We start from the raw sequence: 18,889 nt of genomic DNA, 5'->3' as shown, positions 1-18,889 counted from the left end.
AAAAACATTGGGCAATGGCATCCTGCATAAAATTAGCTGATCCAAAAGAATGCATATAAAGTAAGCAAAAAAGTTAAATGACAGTGCTCTTAATTCATGGAAAATATGTTTTATTTCATTTATAATATTTAGATGACTTTTCAGCTCTAGTATATCATTAGGTAACTATCATTTGAATTACTAATTTCTTACATTGAATTAAATCTATTTTGGTAAGCATATTTTGAACTAAAAAACTCTCACATTTCAGAAAGTTAGTTTTGTGAACATTTGCCACTGTTTCCAAAAGTTACGCATGTAGGAGAATGTCATTTCATTTTTGAGCTGTGTTTCCATCACAATTTATTCCCAGCACCACTCTTAATTGGGTTTGTGGGACACTGTCCCTAACACACCAAGAAGTTTCTTCATTCCACATATCTCTCATTCCATCTTTAAATTGTTTTGGGAATTGGGGAACAGTTACAACAACTGTTGCATAATAAATATTTAGTCTTCCACATCTGTGGTATCTGGCATTGTTTGTTGAACCTGACCTTAATTCAGAATGCAGACATGAACACTAGGAAGAAAGTAACTGGGTCTTCTAGGAGGTTAAAATAATTTATCAATGTCCAGGTGAGTCTGGAATACCATGAAACTCTAGCTTTTAAATCTATAGTTAAAGCTATTATTAATATGAATTTGTAATGTTAATAATCTGGTGCAATACAGATACCAATTTATTATCATCAAAATATAGCTGTGAATCATTATTATTGATAGTATTTTGTTATTATTTGTATAATGTTATTAATCTTTAAAGCAATTTCCTTATGCTATCTCATTTCCTGACAATATCCTTGCAAGGGAAGTAGAGCAGGTATTTTTATCATTGTTTTACAAATGAGAAGACTGAGGCTATAAATTAGAAGCGTAGAACCTCAAATCATTTTAGTCTGAGACATTTATCCCCCATACTAAACCCACATCATATATATTCCAATGAATATTAGATGATCCTCTATTTTGACAGTGTATAAATTGTTAATTATCTGTATAAGATGGCAGCTTGCTAATACAAGCTGAAAGATATCTAAAAAAAATTAAAATCTGCTGCAAAATAAATATGACACATTAAAGTTTTCCTTCTCATTAAGCCACAAATATTATGTAGGGTAATTTCTTAAGAGTTTAGAAAGTCAGCCTTTATTTAATCAAATTCCCTGTTTATTATATACAGCCACTGTATTAGGCTTAAATGTTAAAGGGATAAGCAAAACAGGCAAGCTCCCTCTCCGGTGTCTCTTGTTATCTCACAATGTAACCAGATAACCAGTTTAAAGAGCTGGGAGCAGAATTAGCAAGAGAAGCCTGGCTCAAGAAGAGTTTGAATTAGTAAGGGGTTTCCTGCCTAGGAGGGAAATACTGGGAGCCGGTGGCAGGGAGAAGCAGTTTAGGTAGCTTCGAAGCATTGCCTAGAAGTTGTCTGCAACAGGGAGCCAACAGGCTTTTCAGGACCTTTGGACCTACCTGGACCATCTCCATATATCCTACCTAGTAAGTCAACATCTTGCTGCGTTCTTCTCTTTGCATTAGTGACTAGGTTGATTAGAGTGCTCATGTCCCTTATCCAATGCATCCTCTGACCAATTTCTGAGCTGAGGAGAATTTTGATTTATTATAAGTAGTATAGAATAATTATAGAATAATTGCCCATTTCCTCTGGGCACTGTTTAATGAATGTAGTCAATTTGTTTTTGTGACCCTAATATTTCTACAGTTCTTGCTGAGTATTCCTGTCTGTTGATAATTTCTATACAATGTTAATGATATCAGTTAGACATAGTAGTAATGTAAAGATAATGGGCTTTGGATCTTTCCTCTGCTCATTATTCCAACTGAACCAATTTCAAGGCACACAGGATTTTGAAATAAGAGTTGGCTACATAAATGAGTTGAAGATCTTTCTCTCTCTCTCTCTCTCTCTCTTCCCTTCTCCATCTCTCTCCCTCTATCTTTCCCTTCCTGTCTCCTCCCTCTCCTTTAAAGAAAATTCTGGACTTAAGCTGAAAAAAAAAAAACAATCTCTTCTTGGTTATTTTTTTCAGCTCAAAATTGAGATTTTTTTGATTCCCTTGTCTTTATCTTCAGAGTTGAAATATTTCTTTTGTGTATTCTTAACTGAAATTTTCCTGTACTGAGAATCCTTTTGTCGAGTTGGACTTCTGACTCTAAGTAATAACTTGTTTTTTTTTTTTTTTAAGATTTTATTTATTTATTCATGAGAGAGAGAGAGAGAGACAGAGACAGAGACAGAGACAGAGACACAGGCAGAGGGAGAAGCAGGCTCTATGCAGGGAGCCTGACATGGGACTGGATCCGGGGTCTCCAGGATCAGGCCCTGGGCTGAAGGTGGCGCTAAACCGCTGAGCCACGGGGGCAGCCTGTAATAACCTGTTTTACAGTAATTTTCCCAACTAGTGTCTCAAGACAAACCAAGTGGTAGAGTGGGGGAAAAGTGGCTTTGCTGGAATTCTCAAAACTACTGGCCCACATGAAGCCTAAATTTGTGATTTTGACCAATGTCAAATCTGGTGGTGATTTTGGAAAGATCAGTTTTCACATCTAGTCAATAATTGCTGACAATCCCATTAATCTACATACCTTAATTCCTTGTGTTATATTTCTGATAAAAAAATCTCATAAAACATAGCATGATGGCAATTTTTGGAGAGGACTAATACCACAGGGTCTAAGCACTCAACCCATGCTCTGTGCTTTGTAATGATAGACCCCTTCTTTACCAAAAGAAAGGCCAAATTCACTGCCCAACCTTAGAGACACTCTGTGCACCTATTGTGCTTTTCTTTTCAGATGTTCTTGCCACCACCTCTCCACAGAAATTCTCTTGTTCAAAAAGGATGTGCTCTGTTTATTCCTATCTTTGGCTCAAATTCTCACTTTTGGGCTAACCTACTTCTCCACTTTTCTTCCAAACCTGTCTAATTCTTCCCATGCTTCCTGATCTTGCCCAAGACTGAAACACTTTCTAAGTTCTCCGTCGTCTGATTTCTTTCTTTTTTTTAAATTTAAATTCAATTTGCCAACAAATAGTATAACATCCAGTGCTCATCCCATCAAGTGCCCTCCCCAGTGCCCATCACCAAGTTACCCCATTCCCCCACCCGCCTCCCCTTCTGCAACCCTTTGTTTGTTTCCCAGAGTTAAGAGTCTCTCATGGTTTTCTCCCTCTCTAATTTTTCCACTAAGTTCCCCTCTTTTCCCTTTCACTATTTCTTATTTCTCATAAACTTCTTCATTCTAGGAAAATCAATAATTTTAACTCAAACTACATTATGTAATTGGATTTATGTTTTCACGTGCACTTTTCCTATATCCCTAACTGAATTGTGAGTTTGTAATAGTAGACACTTTACGTTGTTCTTTACTTTATCCTTACTATGCTTGGAATATGGCTAGGCTCAAGGTAGGCTGTCAGGAATATCCTAAATCTATTATAGTAGCCTGGCACAAGTTAAAACTGCTTTTTAAGAAATATGTCTTTTAATAATATTTTTTTTAAGAAGTGTATAGCAACATGATAAGTATTTGGAGCTTTCTATAAAAGACAAAAGTATGTTCTTATTTTCCAGGTTGGCATGCCAATCCATAATAAGGCAAAAGAAAATCAGGTTAGATCAGAAAAATCTGGATACTCTGTCAATTCAGTGTAGATTAAACTTGAGTAGCAAGTGCTTTCAAGACCTTTGCGTAAGTACCACCTAACCACTTATGAGAAATGGAGAGTCTCAGAAGCTTCCCTGAACTCTAAAACAGAATCTAAAGTTTTTCAAGATACACTGGTGATACATATATATATGAAAACCAGTGAAGCTATGACCTAGACTTTTTTTTAAAGAATATCTAGCCCAACATGGGGTTTAAACTCAAGACCCTGAGATCAAAAGTCACATGCTCTACCTACTAAACCAGCCCGGCACCTCTGTGAACAAGACTTGATCTGAACTTTGAGCTCCACTGTATTATTTACTGCCTGGTTAACCTTGGACAAGTTCCATCTTTTATATTGGGAAAAAAATGGGGCTAATATAAAGAATGATTGTATTTTGTAAAGCATAAAGTGACGCATATACACACATATACATAACAATATAAAATATTTAAACCTTATTACTATTTTCTTAGACTTAAACAAGTCAAAGTTTTTTGACTTGTTTAAGACTTTTCTTGACTTAAACAAGTCAAGAGATACTCTGTGAAGCTACAGAATAAGTTAGAAACTATGTAATTTTCTCCAAAGACTGTTACCATTCATGTGGAGCTGATCTATGCAGTGGTCTTGTCCTAGGAACAGTCACATAAGATGCTAAGAGGGGGCTGGAATATGAGATCAACAGCTAACTATGTTTAAACAGACATTAAATTTTATTTTATGCTATTCAATATATTCTTATTAAATATCTATAAAATATACAATTTTTAAACTGACTAATGTAAGGTATAAAGTGTCAGGCATGGAAAGAGATATATACCATAAATATCAAAGTTGCTGTGAAATTGTGACCATGATATAATTGCTGAATCACATTTCTGGTCCTTGTTGAGTGGACTTTGCCATCTCCACTGCCTGCTTTCTGGGGCTTATAAAGTCAGGCTCATAGTTGGTAATTAGGAAATTTAGAAACCTTAATCCAGGAACATGTCAGCAGCAGGAAAGGTTACTTCTGTTTGTCTGTCTAATCGTAGGTAGATCTTCGCATATTAGCAGTGGACATCGGCACTTCCGTCATTCCCAATTTCATTGATTCCTTGTCACAGGCATTGTTGAAGATGATTGGATATCAGAGCTCCAAGCAAACACTCCTTATAACACCATCTAAAAAATGAATTGTTCAGGTAATTTGTAACAGTTGTTTCTTGGCAGTGAAAATATTTTATGTTATATTTTCCTTTGACATCCTGAAAAGCAGATGACATGGATGAAATTAATCAGACATCTGCATCAGAATTTCTTCTTCTGGGACTCGCTGGTTACCCAACACTTGAGATCATTTACTTCGTTCTAATTCTAATAATGTATCTAGTGATTCTAATTGGCAATGGTCTTCTGATTATAGCAAGCATCTTCGATTCCCATCTTCACACCCCCATGTACTTCTTCCTGGGTAACCTCTCTTTCCTGGACATCTGCTATACATCTTCCTCTGTTCCCTCAACATTGGTGAGCTTAATTTCAAAGAAAAGGAACATTTCCTTCTCTGGGTGTGCAGTGCAGATGTTCCTTGGGTTTGCAATGGGATCAACAGAGTGTTTGCTCCTTGGCATGATGGCTTTTGATCGCTACGTAGCTATCTGTAACCCTCTGAGATACCTCATCATCATGAACAAGGTGGTGTATGTACTAATGGCTTCTGTGTCATGGCTCTCTGGTGGAATCAACTCAATTGTACAAACATTTCTTGCCATGCGACTGCCTTTCTGTGGGAATAATATTATCAATCATTTCACGTGTGAAATATTAGCTGTCCTTAAGCTAGCTTGTGCTGATATATCCCTCAATATTGTCACCATGGTGATATCAAATATGGCATTCCTGGTTCTTCCACTGCTGGTCATTTTTTTCTCCTATATGTTTATCCTCTACACCATCTTGAGAATGAACTCAGCTACAGGGAGACACAAGGCCTTTTCCACCTGCTCAGCACATCTGACTGTGGTGATCATATTTTATGGTACCATCTTCTTCATGTATGCCAAGCCCAAGTCCCAAGAATTGCCTGGAGAAGACAAGTTTCAAACTTCAGACAAGCTCATTTCCCTGTTTTATGGGGTAGTGACCCCTATGCTAAATCCTATAATCTATAGCTTGAGGAATAAGGATGTAAAAACTGCTGTAAAATATCTGCTGAACCGAAAACCTATTCGGTAAGTATTTCCTATACAGAAAATATAGGTCTTTGATTAATAGGCATGAAGGTGGACTCATAGGTCAATTAGTAAAAATCTTGTTTGGAGACACTATATAGTTAAGGAGAGATATTTTTATTCTTTCCCTTCCCCAGCCCTACTCAGGTAGAATTACTGAGAAATGTAGTTCACTTTAAATTCAGTTTCCAAAATGTCCTGATCTAGAGCTCACAAGCATGGTGAGTTCCATTAGAATCTCATCCCTGGTGATATCTGAAATGATTGTTTGTGGTGTCCTGTATGAAAACATAATAGAAAACATTCACACATAGCTTTGGAAATAGGCAAGAGTATAAAATTTATTTTACAAACTACCTCAATGACTTTGGATAGACTGTTCTTTGTAAGCCATAGTTACCTTACCTTGTAATAAGGAAATAAATAAAACCAGGTTTCACTGTCACTTAGAGCTTCAATAAATTGGAGAAAGCACCTAGCATAGCACTACTTCACAGTGTCCTAGAATTTCAGAATTGAAGCTAAGACTTCAAATTGAGGACTAAAGTTACTATTGAGCACCTCTTTTACTGTAAGCTAATAATTATGAGAACTAAAATCTTCTCCTAAAAGTCACTCTGTTAATATAAAGCATACTGTCTTTGTCTTTCCTTCTATATCTATATAAAGAGAAGCTCAGGCCCAGGGAAGGAACAATCTAGGGAGTTTTCTACCTTATGGGGGTTCCACAGTGGGTGGTGGGAGATGTTTCACTATAGTCCCTGCAGAAGAATGGAAAATTGTTTTTTTCCAACTCAAGTCAAGTGAGGGGTGCTGCAAAAGAGCCCTTTAAAGTTTTGGGTTCCTACAAAGAGAGTCTGGCTTCTGGCTTGATGAGTGGAGGCCTACAGAGTTCTCTAGGCTGCAGGCTAGCAGAGGAGCTAGTCTAGAAGGGGGAGGAAGGTGAGTATTCTCCGCCAAATAAAGCAGAAACATTTCAAACCTGCCTGAAGGGGTGGTAAAAACAATGACTAGGAATATAAAACCAGTTATTTCATTTTCCAGTGCGTTCAAACTCCTCAGTAAGTCTATTAGTTTTTTTTTCTCCTTTTTCTATTGATTCCTTGTCTAGAAGGCCATTGCTGAGTGTAGGATATCTTTGGGCGATGCCATCTATCTTTTCTGTCATCTCTTAGCCCACTGTGATAGCTGGGCTTTGACTTTATTTCCTACTTAATATTCCCCTTTCTTATTTTGTTTTGGAGCTACAATGTTACTCCCTATCTCCTACTCAGAGGCTTCACTCTTTGCCAATCCTCTGTCGGTTGACCTAAGTTTCTACCTAAGTGATCTGGTTACTGAATTCTTCTGATCTACCACTACCCCAACAGGAATGAAGTATTGTCACTGCAGAAAACCCTCAGCTGCTGCTCTGTCTTCTGGGTTGGATCACATCAGTGTTGTTTTTGGTTCTATTCAGAAAGGCATGCCCTAGATAGACCCTGCAGGTGATGGCTTTTGAATTTCTGGCACTTCTCCTCCTTCCTCCCCACTAGAGACCCTGTGTTTGTATCTGATCCTTGTTTAATTCTCTTTAATTTCATATATGTGACAACAAGGTTTTAGGCATGTAGAAATGCTGTCTATTGTTTAAACCAACTCCTTAGATCTTAATTTTTAAATTATTTCCCACACAGTATAAAAAATGTTAGCAACTTCTATATAGGCTTATATCAAGTTGAACCTAATAAACTTTCACCTGATAAAATATCCCATAGGTACGTAAAAGTGGGTTCAGTAGGGCTTTGATAAAACAAGAATGATTATGTTAATTAATGATCAGAAAATTAATAGATTTGATGATAAAGCTTCCCTCCCTGGAAAATCAGAAAATTTCTAAGAGATTGTTAGGTGTATTATTTTTTGATTAATAAATATTTTTAAAATTAAAAATTATTTTAAAATGTTTAAATGTACGGCTGGGTGGCTTAGTTGATTAAGCACTGGACTCTTAATTTCAGCATTGGATCTCAGGGTTGTGAGATTGAGCGCCAGGTCAGATTCTGCGCTTAGCAGGGAGTTGGCTACTCTCCTTCTTCCTCTCCCACTGCCCCCACCTCGTTGATTGTGTACATGTGTGCATGATCTCTCTTTCTAAAATAAACAAAATAAATCTTTAAAAAATATTTTAGAAATGTTGTCTATATAGCCATCTCCCAAAGATGTCATTTTCGGTATTTCTCCTAGTCATCAGGATGTCATACATATGTTTTTACTTTGATTTCTCACTTTTTGTTAATTTTTATGCAGGTTATCTTCCCTGGGGTAGGGATGTTAGGTTCAGCTAGAGGACCAACCCATAAAGCTAGCAGCAATTTAGATATGGCCAGTGATTCCCCTTTTTCTAGTCTGTTATATAGAGTAAGGCTGGGTAAGTAGAAGCATATAGGTTTGCTTGTTGACTAGGTAAGAGACAGAAAAAAACCATTAATAAAGAGTATCCAATGGGAAAGACAACAAATGGTGTTGGGAAAACTGGACAGCAACATGCAAAAAAATGAAACTGGATCACTTTCTTATACCATAAACAAAAATAAATTCAAAAGGGATGAAAGAGCTAAATGTGAGGTCTGAAACCATAAACACCCTAGAGGAGAACACAGGCAGTAACCTTTGACATTAGCTATAGCAACTTCTTTCTAGATATGTCTTCTGAGGACAGGGATACAAAAGCAAAAATAAACTATTGGGACTACATCAAAATAAAAAGCTCCTGCTCATAGAAAGAAACAATAAAACTAAAAGGCAACCTATGGAATAGAAGATATTTGCAAATGACATATATGGTAAAGGGTCAGTATTCAAAATATATAAAGAACTTATAAAACTTAATACCCCCCAAAAACCCAACTATGGGTTATCATAACATTTTCCATATGAATTCATAAAAGGACAAATGGGAGCCTTTATTCTCTTTTTGTAAGTAGCCCCTTAAGGACATGAGATAAGAGTACATAAAGGCTTTCAAGCAATGCAACAATGTGTGCAAAAAATATGCATCCTACTATCTCCCTCATAAGTAGACACTTTTCCAAGGAAGACATACAGATGGCCAATAGATACATAAAAGGATGTTCAACATCACTGCTCATTAGGGAAATACAAATCAAAACTACAATGAGCTATCACCTCACACCTGTCAGAATGGCTAAAATCAACAACACAAGAAGCAACAGGTTTGGGGAGGATGTGAAGAAAGAGCAACCCTCTTACACTGTTCGTGGGAGTGGAAACTCGTGCAGCCACTGTGGGAAGCACTATAGAGGTTCCTCAGAAAGTTAAAAATAGAACTATACTACAGTCCAGCAATTGCGTTAGTATTTGCCCATTAATTCCATTTAAAAAAAAATAAAAGGGGATCCCTGGGTGGCGCAGCGGTTTGGCGCCTGCCTTTGGCCCAGGGCGCGATCCTGGAGACCCGGGATCGAGTCCCACGTCGGGCTCCCAGTGCATGGAGCCTGCTTCTCCCTCTGCCTGTGTCTCTGCCTCTCTCTCTCTCTCTGTGTGACTATCATAAATAAATGAAAAAAAAATTAAAAAAAAAATAAAAGAAGGAATGACCTATATTTAGGAACATGGGCAGTAATATTTAGATGTATTGTCATGTGTCGTGTTCAACAATTGATCCTTCCTCCAGAACTCATTAATGCAATCTATGTCACGGGAATATAGGGTCAACCAAAGAAAAAGAAAATTTTTAGAAATATAGAAGTTTCTATGAGTGTTTCTTTCATTCTATTTTCTCCATATATTCTCCCTGGATATCTCAACAATATAGTCAATGATGATCTTTTAATCCTACATACATTAAGTGTTAACACACATTCATTCAGTCCTGAAAGCCAACCTTTTAATATCTTATCAGCCTCCAATATTGTAAGCAAGGATTTCAGTTGTCTATTCCAATTTTCTTTAGTCCACATCTTGCGGATGAGAATGTATATGTTTAATGCTTTGTAACTTATTGAATTTCACTTTAAATAACCAATATTCAACTTAAAATAATACTCTTGCTCTAGGCCTTAAACAGTGGCAGGAGTTTCTGCTTCATTTGCCAAGTTATACAAATCAAATCCAGAGTGAATGCCTCTCTCGATCAAGTCTCATTGTTATTTACTGAGAAACAAGGGTAATGGACCAATGTAATCCATTTGCCAGATTTGCCTCCTCCTGGATCGTTTTAGTAGGGAACCCATAACCGCTTTTAGTTCCAGACTTTTCTGCTTACAAGCATAAAAATTGTTAAGTACATTTCCAGATCCTGAGGGAGATAGTAGGATGCATATTTTTTGCACACATTGTTGCATTGCTTGAAAGCCTTTATGTACTCTCATCTCATGTCCTCAAGGGGCTACTTACAAAAAGAGAATAAAGGCTTCCATTTGTCCTTTTATGAATTCCTATGGAAAATGTTATGATAAACATAGGTATTCCCCACTTTGGTAATCCTTCAATCCATAAAGTGCCCTATAATGTACTACCCTCTATAGGAGTCCTTTATCTTTCAGTCATATAAGGCCTATATTTTCATGTGTAGTCAGCAATTGATCTATATTTTCAGACTGTACCATTAGCTACTGTCTGAGAATCATACCATATCATTTTTATTATTGTCTGATTCCACTAACACATGAGCAAGACTGCTTTTATTTCTTCCTAATTATATAGTAACAGTGACTTTGTGAAATTGGAATATTATTTCATCACTTTTACTCTAGTTCACTTGTTTATAGAGGGGGAAATCTCACTAAATGATTTTCACAGAGCTCTCCAGCTCTAAACTTCTATGATCTAATAATGTAAAAGCAACTTGGACATATTTCCATTTGAATTTCAGTATACCACATGGTATGGTTTGTGGTATGAGTGGGTGTGTGTGTGCGTGTTTGTGTGTATGTGCATGCTTAAATACCAGTCTTTCTTAAGTAAATTTTTATTTCTCAGAATGCACATATTTTAAACATTTTTTTGACTTTATTGAAGTATGATTGTCAGGTGCAAATTATATATATTTAGGTTCTTCAATGTGGTTTTTATGGTATATAACATGATGACTTAATATATGTTAAAAATCGTGAAATGATTACCACAGTCTTGTTAATTTACATATCCATCACGTCACAAAGTTACCCTTGTTATGTGTGTGGGGAAAACACTTAGAATCTACTCTCAGCAAATTTCAAGTATACAATAGAGCGTAATTACCTGTAATTGCCATCCTGCATTAGATCTCCAGATCTATAACTGAAAGTTTGTACCCTTTGACCAATATCTTTCCATTTCTCCCTCTATCCAAACCCCTGGCAACCACCATTCTAATCCCTGGTCCTGTCAGTTTCTTTACTTTTATTTCACTTGTAGGTGAAATCATACCATATTTGTCTTTCTGTGTCTGACCTATTTCACTTACCATAATATCCTCCAGTTTCATCCATATTGTCACAAATGGCAAGATTTCCTTCTTTTTTATGGCTGCACAATATTCCATTATGTGTGTGTGTTTGTGTGTGGGTATAAATCACATTTTTTTCATCCATCAACAGACGCTTAGGTTTCCATATCTTTCCCATTGTGAATAATGCTGCAATGAACATGGGAGTATCTCTTTGAGATACTGATTTAATTTCTTTTGGATGTATACTCAGAAGTGAGTTTGCTGAATCATAAGTTATTTGTAATTTTCTGAGGAACATGCATATTGTTTTCCATAATGGCTGTATCGATTTACATTCCTACCTAAGTGTTCAAGACTTCGCTTTACTCCATACCCTCACCAGCATTTGTGATCATTTGTTTTTTGATCATAGCCATCCCAAAAGATATGAGGAATTATCTCATTGCAGTTTTGATTTTCATTTCCCTGATGATTGGTGATGTTGAGCACCTTTCCTACACCTGTTGGGCATTTTAATGTTTTCCTTGGGATGGCTATTTAGTTCCTTTGCTTGATTGCTTGTTTGTTTGTTTGTTTATTTGTTTATTTATTTATTTATTTCTACAGAGTTGTATGAATTTGAATATTAATATTATTAATATTTTCTCTTTCCATAGGTTGCCTTTTCACTTTGTTGATGGATTTTTTGCTATGCAGAAGTTTTTTAGTTTGATATAGACCCACTTATTTATTTGCTTTTATTTTGCTTTTGTTTCTTATGCTTTTGGTGTCATGTACAAAAAAAATCATTGCAAAGGTCAATGTCCAGTAGCTTTTCCCCTAAGTTTTAGGAGTTTTATGGTTTCAGGTATTATAGATACATTGTTAATCCATTTTAAATTAATTTTTTATATGGTGCATATGGATCTATTTCATTTTTTGCAGGGAGTTATTCAGTTTCCCCAACACCATTTATTAAAGAGTTTATCCTTTCCTCGTTGAATATTCTTATTACCCCTGTCAAAGATTAGTTGACTATATATACTTGGGTTTATTTCTGAGCTACTTATTCTGTTTCATTGTCTTCGTGTCTGTTTTTATGCTAGTATAATACAGTTTTGATTATTAAAGCTTTATAATATTGTTTGAAATCAGGGAGTGTGTTACCTCTAGCTTTATTTTTTCCCTGACGATTGCTTTGGCTATTTGGGATCCTTTGGGGTTCCTATGAATTTTGGGATGTTTTTCCTATTACTGTGAAAAAATATGAATTTTTATAGACACTGCATTGAATCTATAGATTGCTTTGGATGGTATGGATATTTTAACAATATTATTTCTTCTAATCCATAAATACAGGGTATCTTTTCACTTATTTGTGGCTTTTTCATTTTTTTCATTGTCTTCTTGTTTCCAGTGTACAAATCTTTCATTTTCTTAAATGAAAACTGGAACTTTTCTCAATTAGTTGATTAGTTCTAGCAGGTTTTTTGGATGGTGTTTTTAAGATTTTCAGATATAAGATCATGTTGTCTGCAAACAGGAATAATTTAACTTCTTCTTTTCCAATGAATGCTTTTATTTCTTTTTCTTGCCTAATTGCTCTGTATAGGACTTCCTATTCTATGTTGAATACAGGAGTAAGAAAGAGCACTCTTGTCTTCTTCCTGGTCTTAGAGAAAAAGCTTTCACTTTCTACTATTAAGTATAATGTTAGCTGTGGGCTTGTCACATATAACCTTTATGAAGTTGACATACATTTTTTATACCTAATTAGTTGAGAGTTTTTATCATGAATTGAATTTTGTCAAATGCTTCTACATGTATTGAGTCCATCATATGGTTTTAAATCTTTTTTTTAAATAATAAATTTTTTATTGGTGTTCAATTTACCAACATACAGAATAACACTCATCCCGTCAAGTGCCCCCCTCAGTGCCCGTCACCTATTCACCCCCACCCCCCGCTCTCCTCCCCTTCCACCACCCCTAATTCGTTTCCCAGAGTTAGGAGTCTTTATGTTCTGTCTCCCTTTCTAATATTTCCTACCCATTTCTTCTCCCTTTAAATCTTTATTCTGTTAAAGGGGTGTTTCACATTTATTGATTTGTGTATATTGACCCATCTTTGTATCTTAGTAATAAATCCCACTTGGTCATTGTCTATGAGCCTATTAATGTGCTTTTGAATTGGTTTGCTTAAATTGTGGTTGAGATTTTTTGCATCTATAATCATCAGGAATATTTGTCTACAGTTTTATTTTTTTGTAGTATCCTTATCTGGTTTTGGTATCAGGGTAGTACTATCCTCTTAAAATGAGTTGGAAGTATTTCTTCTTCAATTTTTGGAAAAAGTTTGAGATGAGCTGGCATTGATTTTTTTTTTTTAAGTGGTTGGTAGAATTGACTATTGAAGCTCTCTGGTCTGGGACTCTGTTGGGAAGTTTTTGATTATTGCTTTGATCTCCTTATTCATTATTGGTCTGTTCACATTAATTTAATACAGCCAAATACAGAAATTTTACCCTTTACTCCCCACCCCCTTATGTAGTTCATGTCAGATTTTACTTCTGTCTATATTGTTTATATTAAAACATTTCTTTTAAAAAAGAAAGGATTTGTGTACAGTTTTAAAAAAGATTTTATTTATTTGTTTGAGAGAGAGAGACAGAGGGATAGTAAGAGAGAGAACAAGCAGGGGGTAAAGGGAGAAGCAGGCTCCTTGTTGAGCAGGGAGCCTGATGTGAGGCTCCATCCTAGGATCCTGGGATCACGACCTGAGCCAAAGGCAGAAGCTTAACCGACTGAGCCCCCAGGTCCCCACTATCAACACATTTCTGTGGTGTTATTCTTACTACTTTTGTCTTTTAATTTATGTGCTAGTATTAAAAGTGATTTACATGCCATCATTATAGTATACAATAGTCTATTTGTATTCATATTTATCTTTAGCAGTGAAATTTATATTTCATATATTTTCATGTCCCAGGGTGAGTGGGCCTGTCTCCAAGACCTTGGTCAATATCAGTTTCTGGTGCTGGGACAAGGGTCTCTTTCAGGGTTTGCAGGTGGTGGCCTATTATCAGGTACAGAGATGTGCATAGCTCTCTCCAGGTCTGTGGGGGTGGTGATGGTTCAGGGGCTCCCAACAGGTCCCTGGGCTTGTCTCTGGGAGGGCAGGACCACTCATACTATGGTGTGAGGAGCTGGAGCCTTTCAAGATCTGCAGTTGGCTGAGGTCAACTGCCTACCTTGAGAGACCAGACACATGTGTCTCTTGGTAGGTCTCTTGGTGGGCAGGACTGCTCTCTGATGTAGCTCTGAAGGACTGGAGCCAGTAGTGGGGCTGCTATAAGATCTACAGTCAGACTGAGGTCAGCAAGCAGGTCTACCTCCAGGAGCTCAGACAAGTGTGACTCTAGGTGGATCCCTGGGCAGGCAGGGTGTTCCCAGCCTGAACTGCACAGACTGGAACAGAGTTACAGGACCTATTCAAGATCTGTAGTCAGACAGAAGTTGGAGGGCCTGTCTTGGGTGTGTCACCTGTCTGGTGTCTAGACAATCAGCACTATTGGCTGGGAATGGCAGGAGCTTGGTCATGGACCACCTCAGGGTCCACTGCTGGGATTGAGGTCAGTGAGCTTGTTCCCTGGGACATGGGGTGGCATGATTCCTGTCAGGTCCCTTGGCAGATGGTGTTGCTGGCAGGATCAAGGTCAAACAGAGCTGTAGCCAAGTAACAAGGTGACAGGGCTATTTCCCAGTCAGTAGCTGGGACCACAGTCTGTGATTGGTCACTGAGTTTCCTACTCGGGCATGGGCTTGCCTTCTCAAAATGGCTCTCCAGAATTTAGATATTTTACAGTGAAATATAACACCTATTGGAAAATTATAGAATCTAAGTGTTAACATCTATAATATAGCTCAATAGATTTTCTGAAATACTTTGATTCAATAATGTGCTATCTACTTATCTGAACTCATGCTCCAAACTATCCATTCTGGGATTTTGAAAACTTTTTTTGGCCTTAAACATATGAATTAAACTTTGTCCTATAAATTTAATAATTTTATTGCTTATCTGTATTTTTTCATCCCCCCAAATAATGACAATACATTTAATTCAAATGTATTGAATATCTGCAAATATGTTTTATGTCACTTACAATATCTAGATCATTTTTTAAAATTTTTATTTATTTATTCATGAGAGACACACACACAGAGAGAGAGAGAGAGAGAGAGAGAGAGAAAGAGGCAGAGACACAGGCAGAGGGAGAAGCAGGCTCTATGCAAGGAGCCCGATGAGAGACTCGATCCTGAGACTCCAGGATCACACTCTGGGCTGAAGGCAGGCACCAAACCCCTGAGCCACCCAGGGATCCCCGTAGATCATTTTTCAATTCTACCAATTCATTTTGGTAATTATCACTTGAATCAAGATCTTACTTTGAATTAACTTTGCTCTTTTAAACTGAAAAGCTCTCATATTTCAGAAAGTCTCTTTGGTGAACATCTGCCCCTGTTTCCAAAAGTTACAAGAGTAGGAGAATGTCATTTCAGTTTTGAGCTGTGGTTCAATCACCATTTATTCCCAGCACCGCTCTTAATTGGGTCTGTGGGACACTGTCCCTAATGCACCAGAAGTTTCTCCGTTCCACAGATCTCTCATTCCAACTTTAAATTGTTTTGGGAATTGGGGAACAGTGACAGCAACTGTGGCATAACAAATACTTAGTCTTCCACATCTGTGGAATCTGGCATTGTTTGTTGAACCTGACCTTAATTCAATTTTAGTATATGTGCTGCTTGAAGCGAGCACTCCTGACTTTAATTCAGAATGCAGACATGAACACTAGGAAAAAGTAACTGGGTCTTCTAGGAGGTGGAAATAATTTATCAGTGTCCAGGTGAGTCTTGACTACCATGACACCATACCCTTTCAATCTATCATTAAAACTATTATTAAATATAGATTTAAAATGTGAATGGCATGAGACCATACGGGTACTAATTTATTATTACCAAATAGCTATGATTTATTATTATTGTTATTGTTTGTATAATGCCTTTCAATCCATAAAGCAGTTTCCATATGCCTCAGGATACCTGTGAGAGAAAATAAGACAATGATCACTATTTCACAAATGTGAAAACTGAGACTGTATATTAAAAGAAAAGAACCTCAAACTAGAGCTTTTGATTCTTAATTCCAAGCACTTTTTCACTTGGGATAGTCCCGTGCTGTATCCATTCAAGTGAGTAGTATGTGATCCTGCTCTACTTTCATTACATAAATTGGTAAATTTCTATATAAGATGACCTCTTAGTATTGACTAAAAGATACATGTTTTTTTGAAACTTAGAGCCTGCTGCGAGTGAGCAATTTGGGTATATGAAAGTTTCTTTGAATATGAGTCCACAAATACTACACAGGAGACATTTCTTAAGAGTCTAGAAAGTAAACCTTTACCTGTTCAGTCAAAATCCATTCATAATGTGCAACCCCTTTGTTAGACCTTACAGGAATAGTGGTGAGCAAGACAGACAAGCTCCTTCCTTATGTCTCTTGCTATCTTATTAGATTTCTGGGAGAAGAATAAAGGTAGCAAGACAAGTCTGGCTCAAGGTGGATTTGAATTGGTGAGGGAATTTACGTCCAGGAGGAGAAGGCTTAAAGTATGTCACAGAAGTGGTTTAAGATATATTGTCACTACATTTTTTTTTTTTTTTAAAGAGAAGCCAATAGGCTGTCCCAGGCCTGGACCCCAAATGGGCTGGATCTGGAACATTTTACATTTCCTGGTAAGCGAATGTATTAATATCTTCTTCCTTTTGTGTTCATTTCTAGGCCAATGAGACAGCTTTTGTCTCTTATCTAAAGTACTCCTGGGACACCTGGGTGGCTCAGCAGTTGAGCATCTGCCTTCGGCTCAGGGTGTGATCCCAGAGTCCAGGATGGAGTCCCACATCAGGCTCCTTGCAGGAAGCCTGCTTCTCCCTCTATGTATCTGCCTTTCTCTCTCTCTCTGTGTCTCATGAATAAATAAATAAAATCTTAAAAAAAAGTACTCCTTGGCTAATTTCCAAGCCCCACTTTGGGAGAACTTTGATATATCCTAAGAAGTAGCATACCATGAGTTTAGAATCATTTCAGAGAAATAGACCATCTGGGCATATGATTCAATCCCATAGTCCTGAACCTTCTTCCTTCATGATAAGAATTACTAAATTCTCAAGACTGAGCAATTTTCCTTGTATATTATTAACTGCATACAGTCAAGTTTTGCTTCTATGACTTCAATATATTCACAGATACTCACCATTTTTTTTGCTGCCCAGTTTCTGTTGTTGACATATGTTTTCTATACAGATTTTTTTTAAATTTTATTTATTTATGATAGTCACACAGAGAGAGAGAGAGGCAGAGACATAGGCAGAGGGAGAAGCAGGCTCCATGCACCGGGAGCCCGAAGTGGGATTCGATCCCGGGTCTCCAGGATCGCGCCCTGGGCCAAAGGCAGGCGCTAAACCGCTGCGCCACCCAGGGATCCCCTATACAGATTTTTAAAAGAGATTCATTTATTTATTTTTAGGGAGAGAGAGAGTGCATGAGCAAGGGGAGGGGCAGAAGGAGGGGGAGAGAATACTCAAGCAGGCTCCCTCCTAAAAGTGGAGCCTGGTGCAGGCTGGATCCCAGGACCCTGAAATCATGACCTGAGCTGAAATCAATAGTTGGCCGCTCAACCAACTATTGAACTATTGACGGAGCCACCAAGTGCCCCTGGGTAAAAATTTTAAATTTTTTAAACTTAAAAAACTTAAAAAAATTTAAGTTTAAATAAATTATAGGTGTTTTTTTCTTTTAGGTACTTCTGACTGTTAACTGAATAAATAGACAAAACTTGCTTTGAGGTTCAATTTTCTCATCTCTAATTTGGAGATCTAATATTCTCTCGTTTGCACCTCTCATTCAAGTTGAAAGCTTCTATTTTGTATTCTGTAACTGATTTTTTTTTTTTCTGAAGTGAGACTACCTCTGATATTGATACCTCAATACTCTGTTGAGTTTGGCTTCTGACTGACATTATACACTGTAGAGCAATCTTCTCACCTATTATCACATGGCAGTGTTAGAGTAGGGTAGTGAGCTTATGGTGACGTTCTCAAAACTGTTAGTTTATGTGAGGCCTTAGCTTGAGATTCTGGTTACTCTGAAAACTGGTGATGATTATGAAAAGATAATTGTGTGTGTGTACCAGTCCATAATTAATGATAACCTAAATAATCTAAACATTTTATTTTATTTATTTTTTAAGATTTTTAATTTATTTATTCATGAGAGGGAGAGAGAGAGAGAGAGAATGAGAGGGAGAGAGAGAGGCAGGGACATAGGCAGAGGGAGAAGCAGGCTTCTTGCAAGAAGCCGGATATGGGACTTGATCCCGGACCCCAGGATCACGCCCTGAGCCGAAGGCAGATGTTCAACCCCTGAGCCACCCAGGTGTCCCTAATCTAAACATTTTAATTCCAATATCACATATCTGCT

General features: G+C 37.2%; 1 protein-coding gene and 1 long non-coding RNA gene across 2 annotated transcripts in view; both read left to right on the top strand.

Annotated features, from left to right (window-relative positions):
- Nucleotides 1-1,363: 1,363 nt before the first annotated feature.
- Nucleotides 1,364-18,889, top strand: part of LOC144322576 (uncharacterized) — an 89,906-nt gene continuing 72,380 nt past the window's right edge. Inside the window, exons 1-2 of the long non-coding RNA XR_013388188.1 lie at nucleotides 1,364-1,539; nucleotides 4,750-4,899. This is a non-coding gene — a long non-coding RNA (uncharacterized LOC144322576). The remainder of the gene's footprint in view (nucleotides 1,540-4,749; nucleotides 4,900-18,889) is intronic.
- LOC144321770 (olfactory receptor 13C3) lies at nucleotides 4,979-5,932 on the top strand. Its single transcript, XM_077911015.1, has one exon. The coding sequence runs from the start codon at nucleotides 4,979-4,981 to the stop codon at nucleotides 5,930-5,932; it is 954 nt and encodes a 317-aa protein (XP_077767141.1).

The sequence above is a fragment of the Canis aureus genome, chromosome 10 (genome assembly GCF_053574225.1).
Source record: "Canis aureus isolate CA01 chromosome 10, VMU_Caureus_v.1.0, whole genome shotgun sequence".
Taxonomy (NCBI): Eukaryota; Metazoa; Chordata; class Mammalia; order Carnivora; family Canidae; genus Canis; species Canis aureus.
Note: the sequence above shows the minus strand (reverse complement) of the source record. Positions and strands in the feature narration are given on the sequence as shown.

What these genes read in the sequence shown, in the direction of transcription:
- LOC144321770 (XM_077911015.1), top strand. Translation starts at nt 4,979, where the DNA reads ATGGATGAAATTAATCAGACATCTGCATCAGAATTTCTTCTTCTGGGA.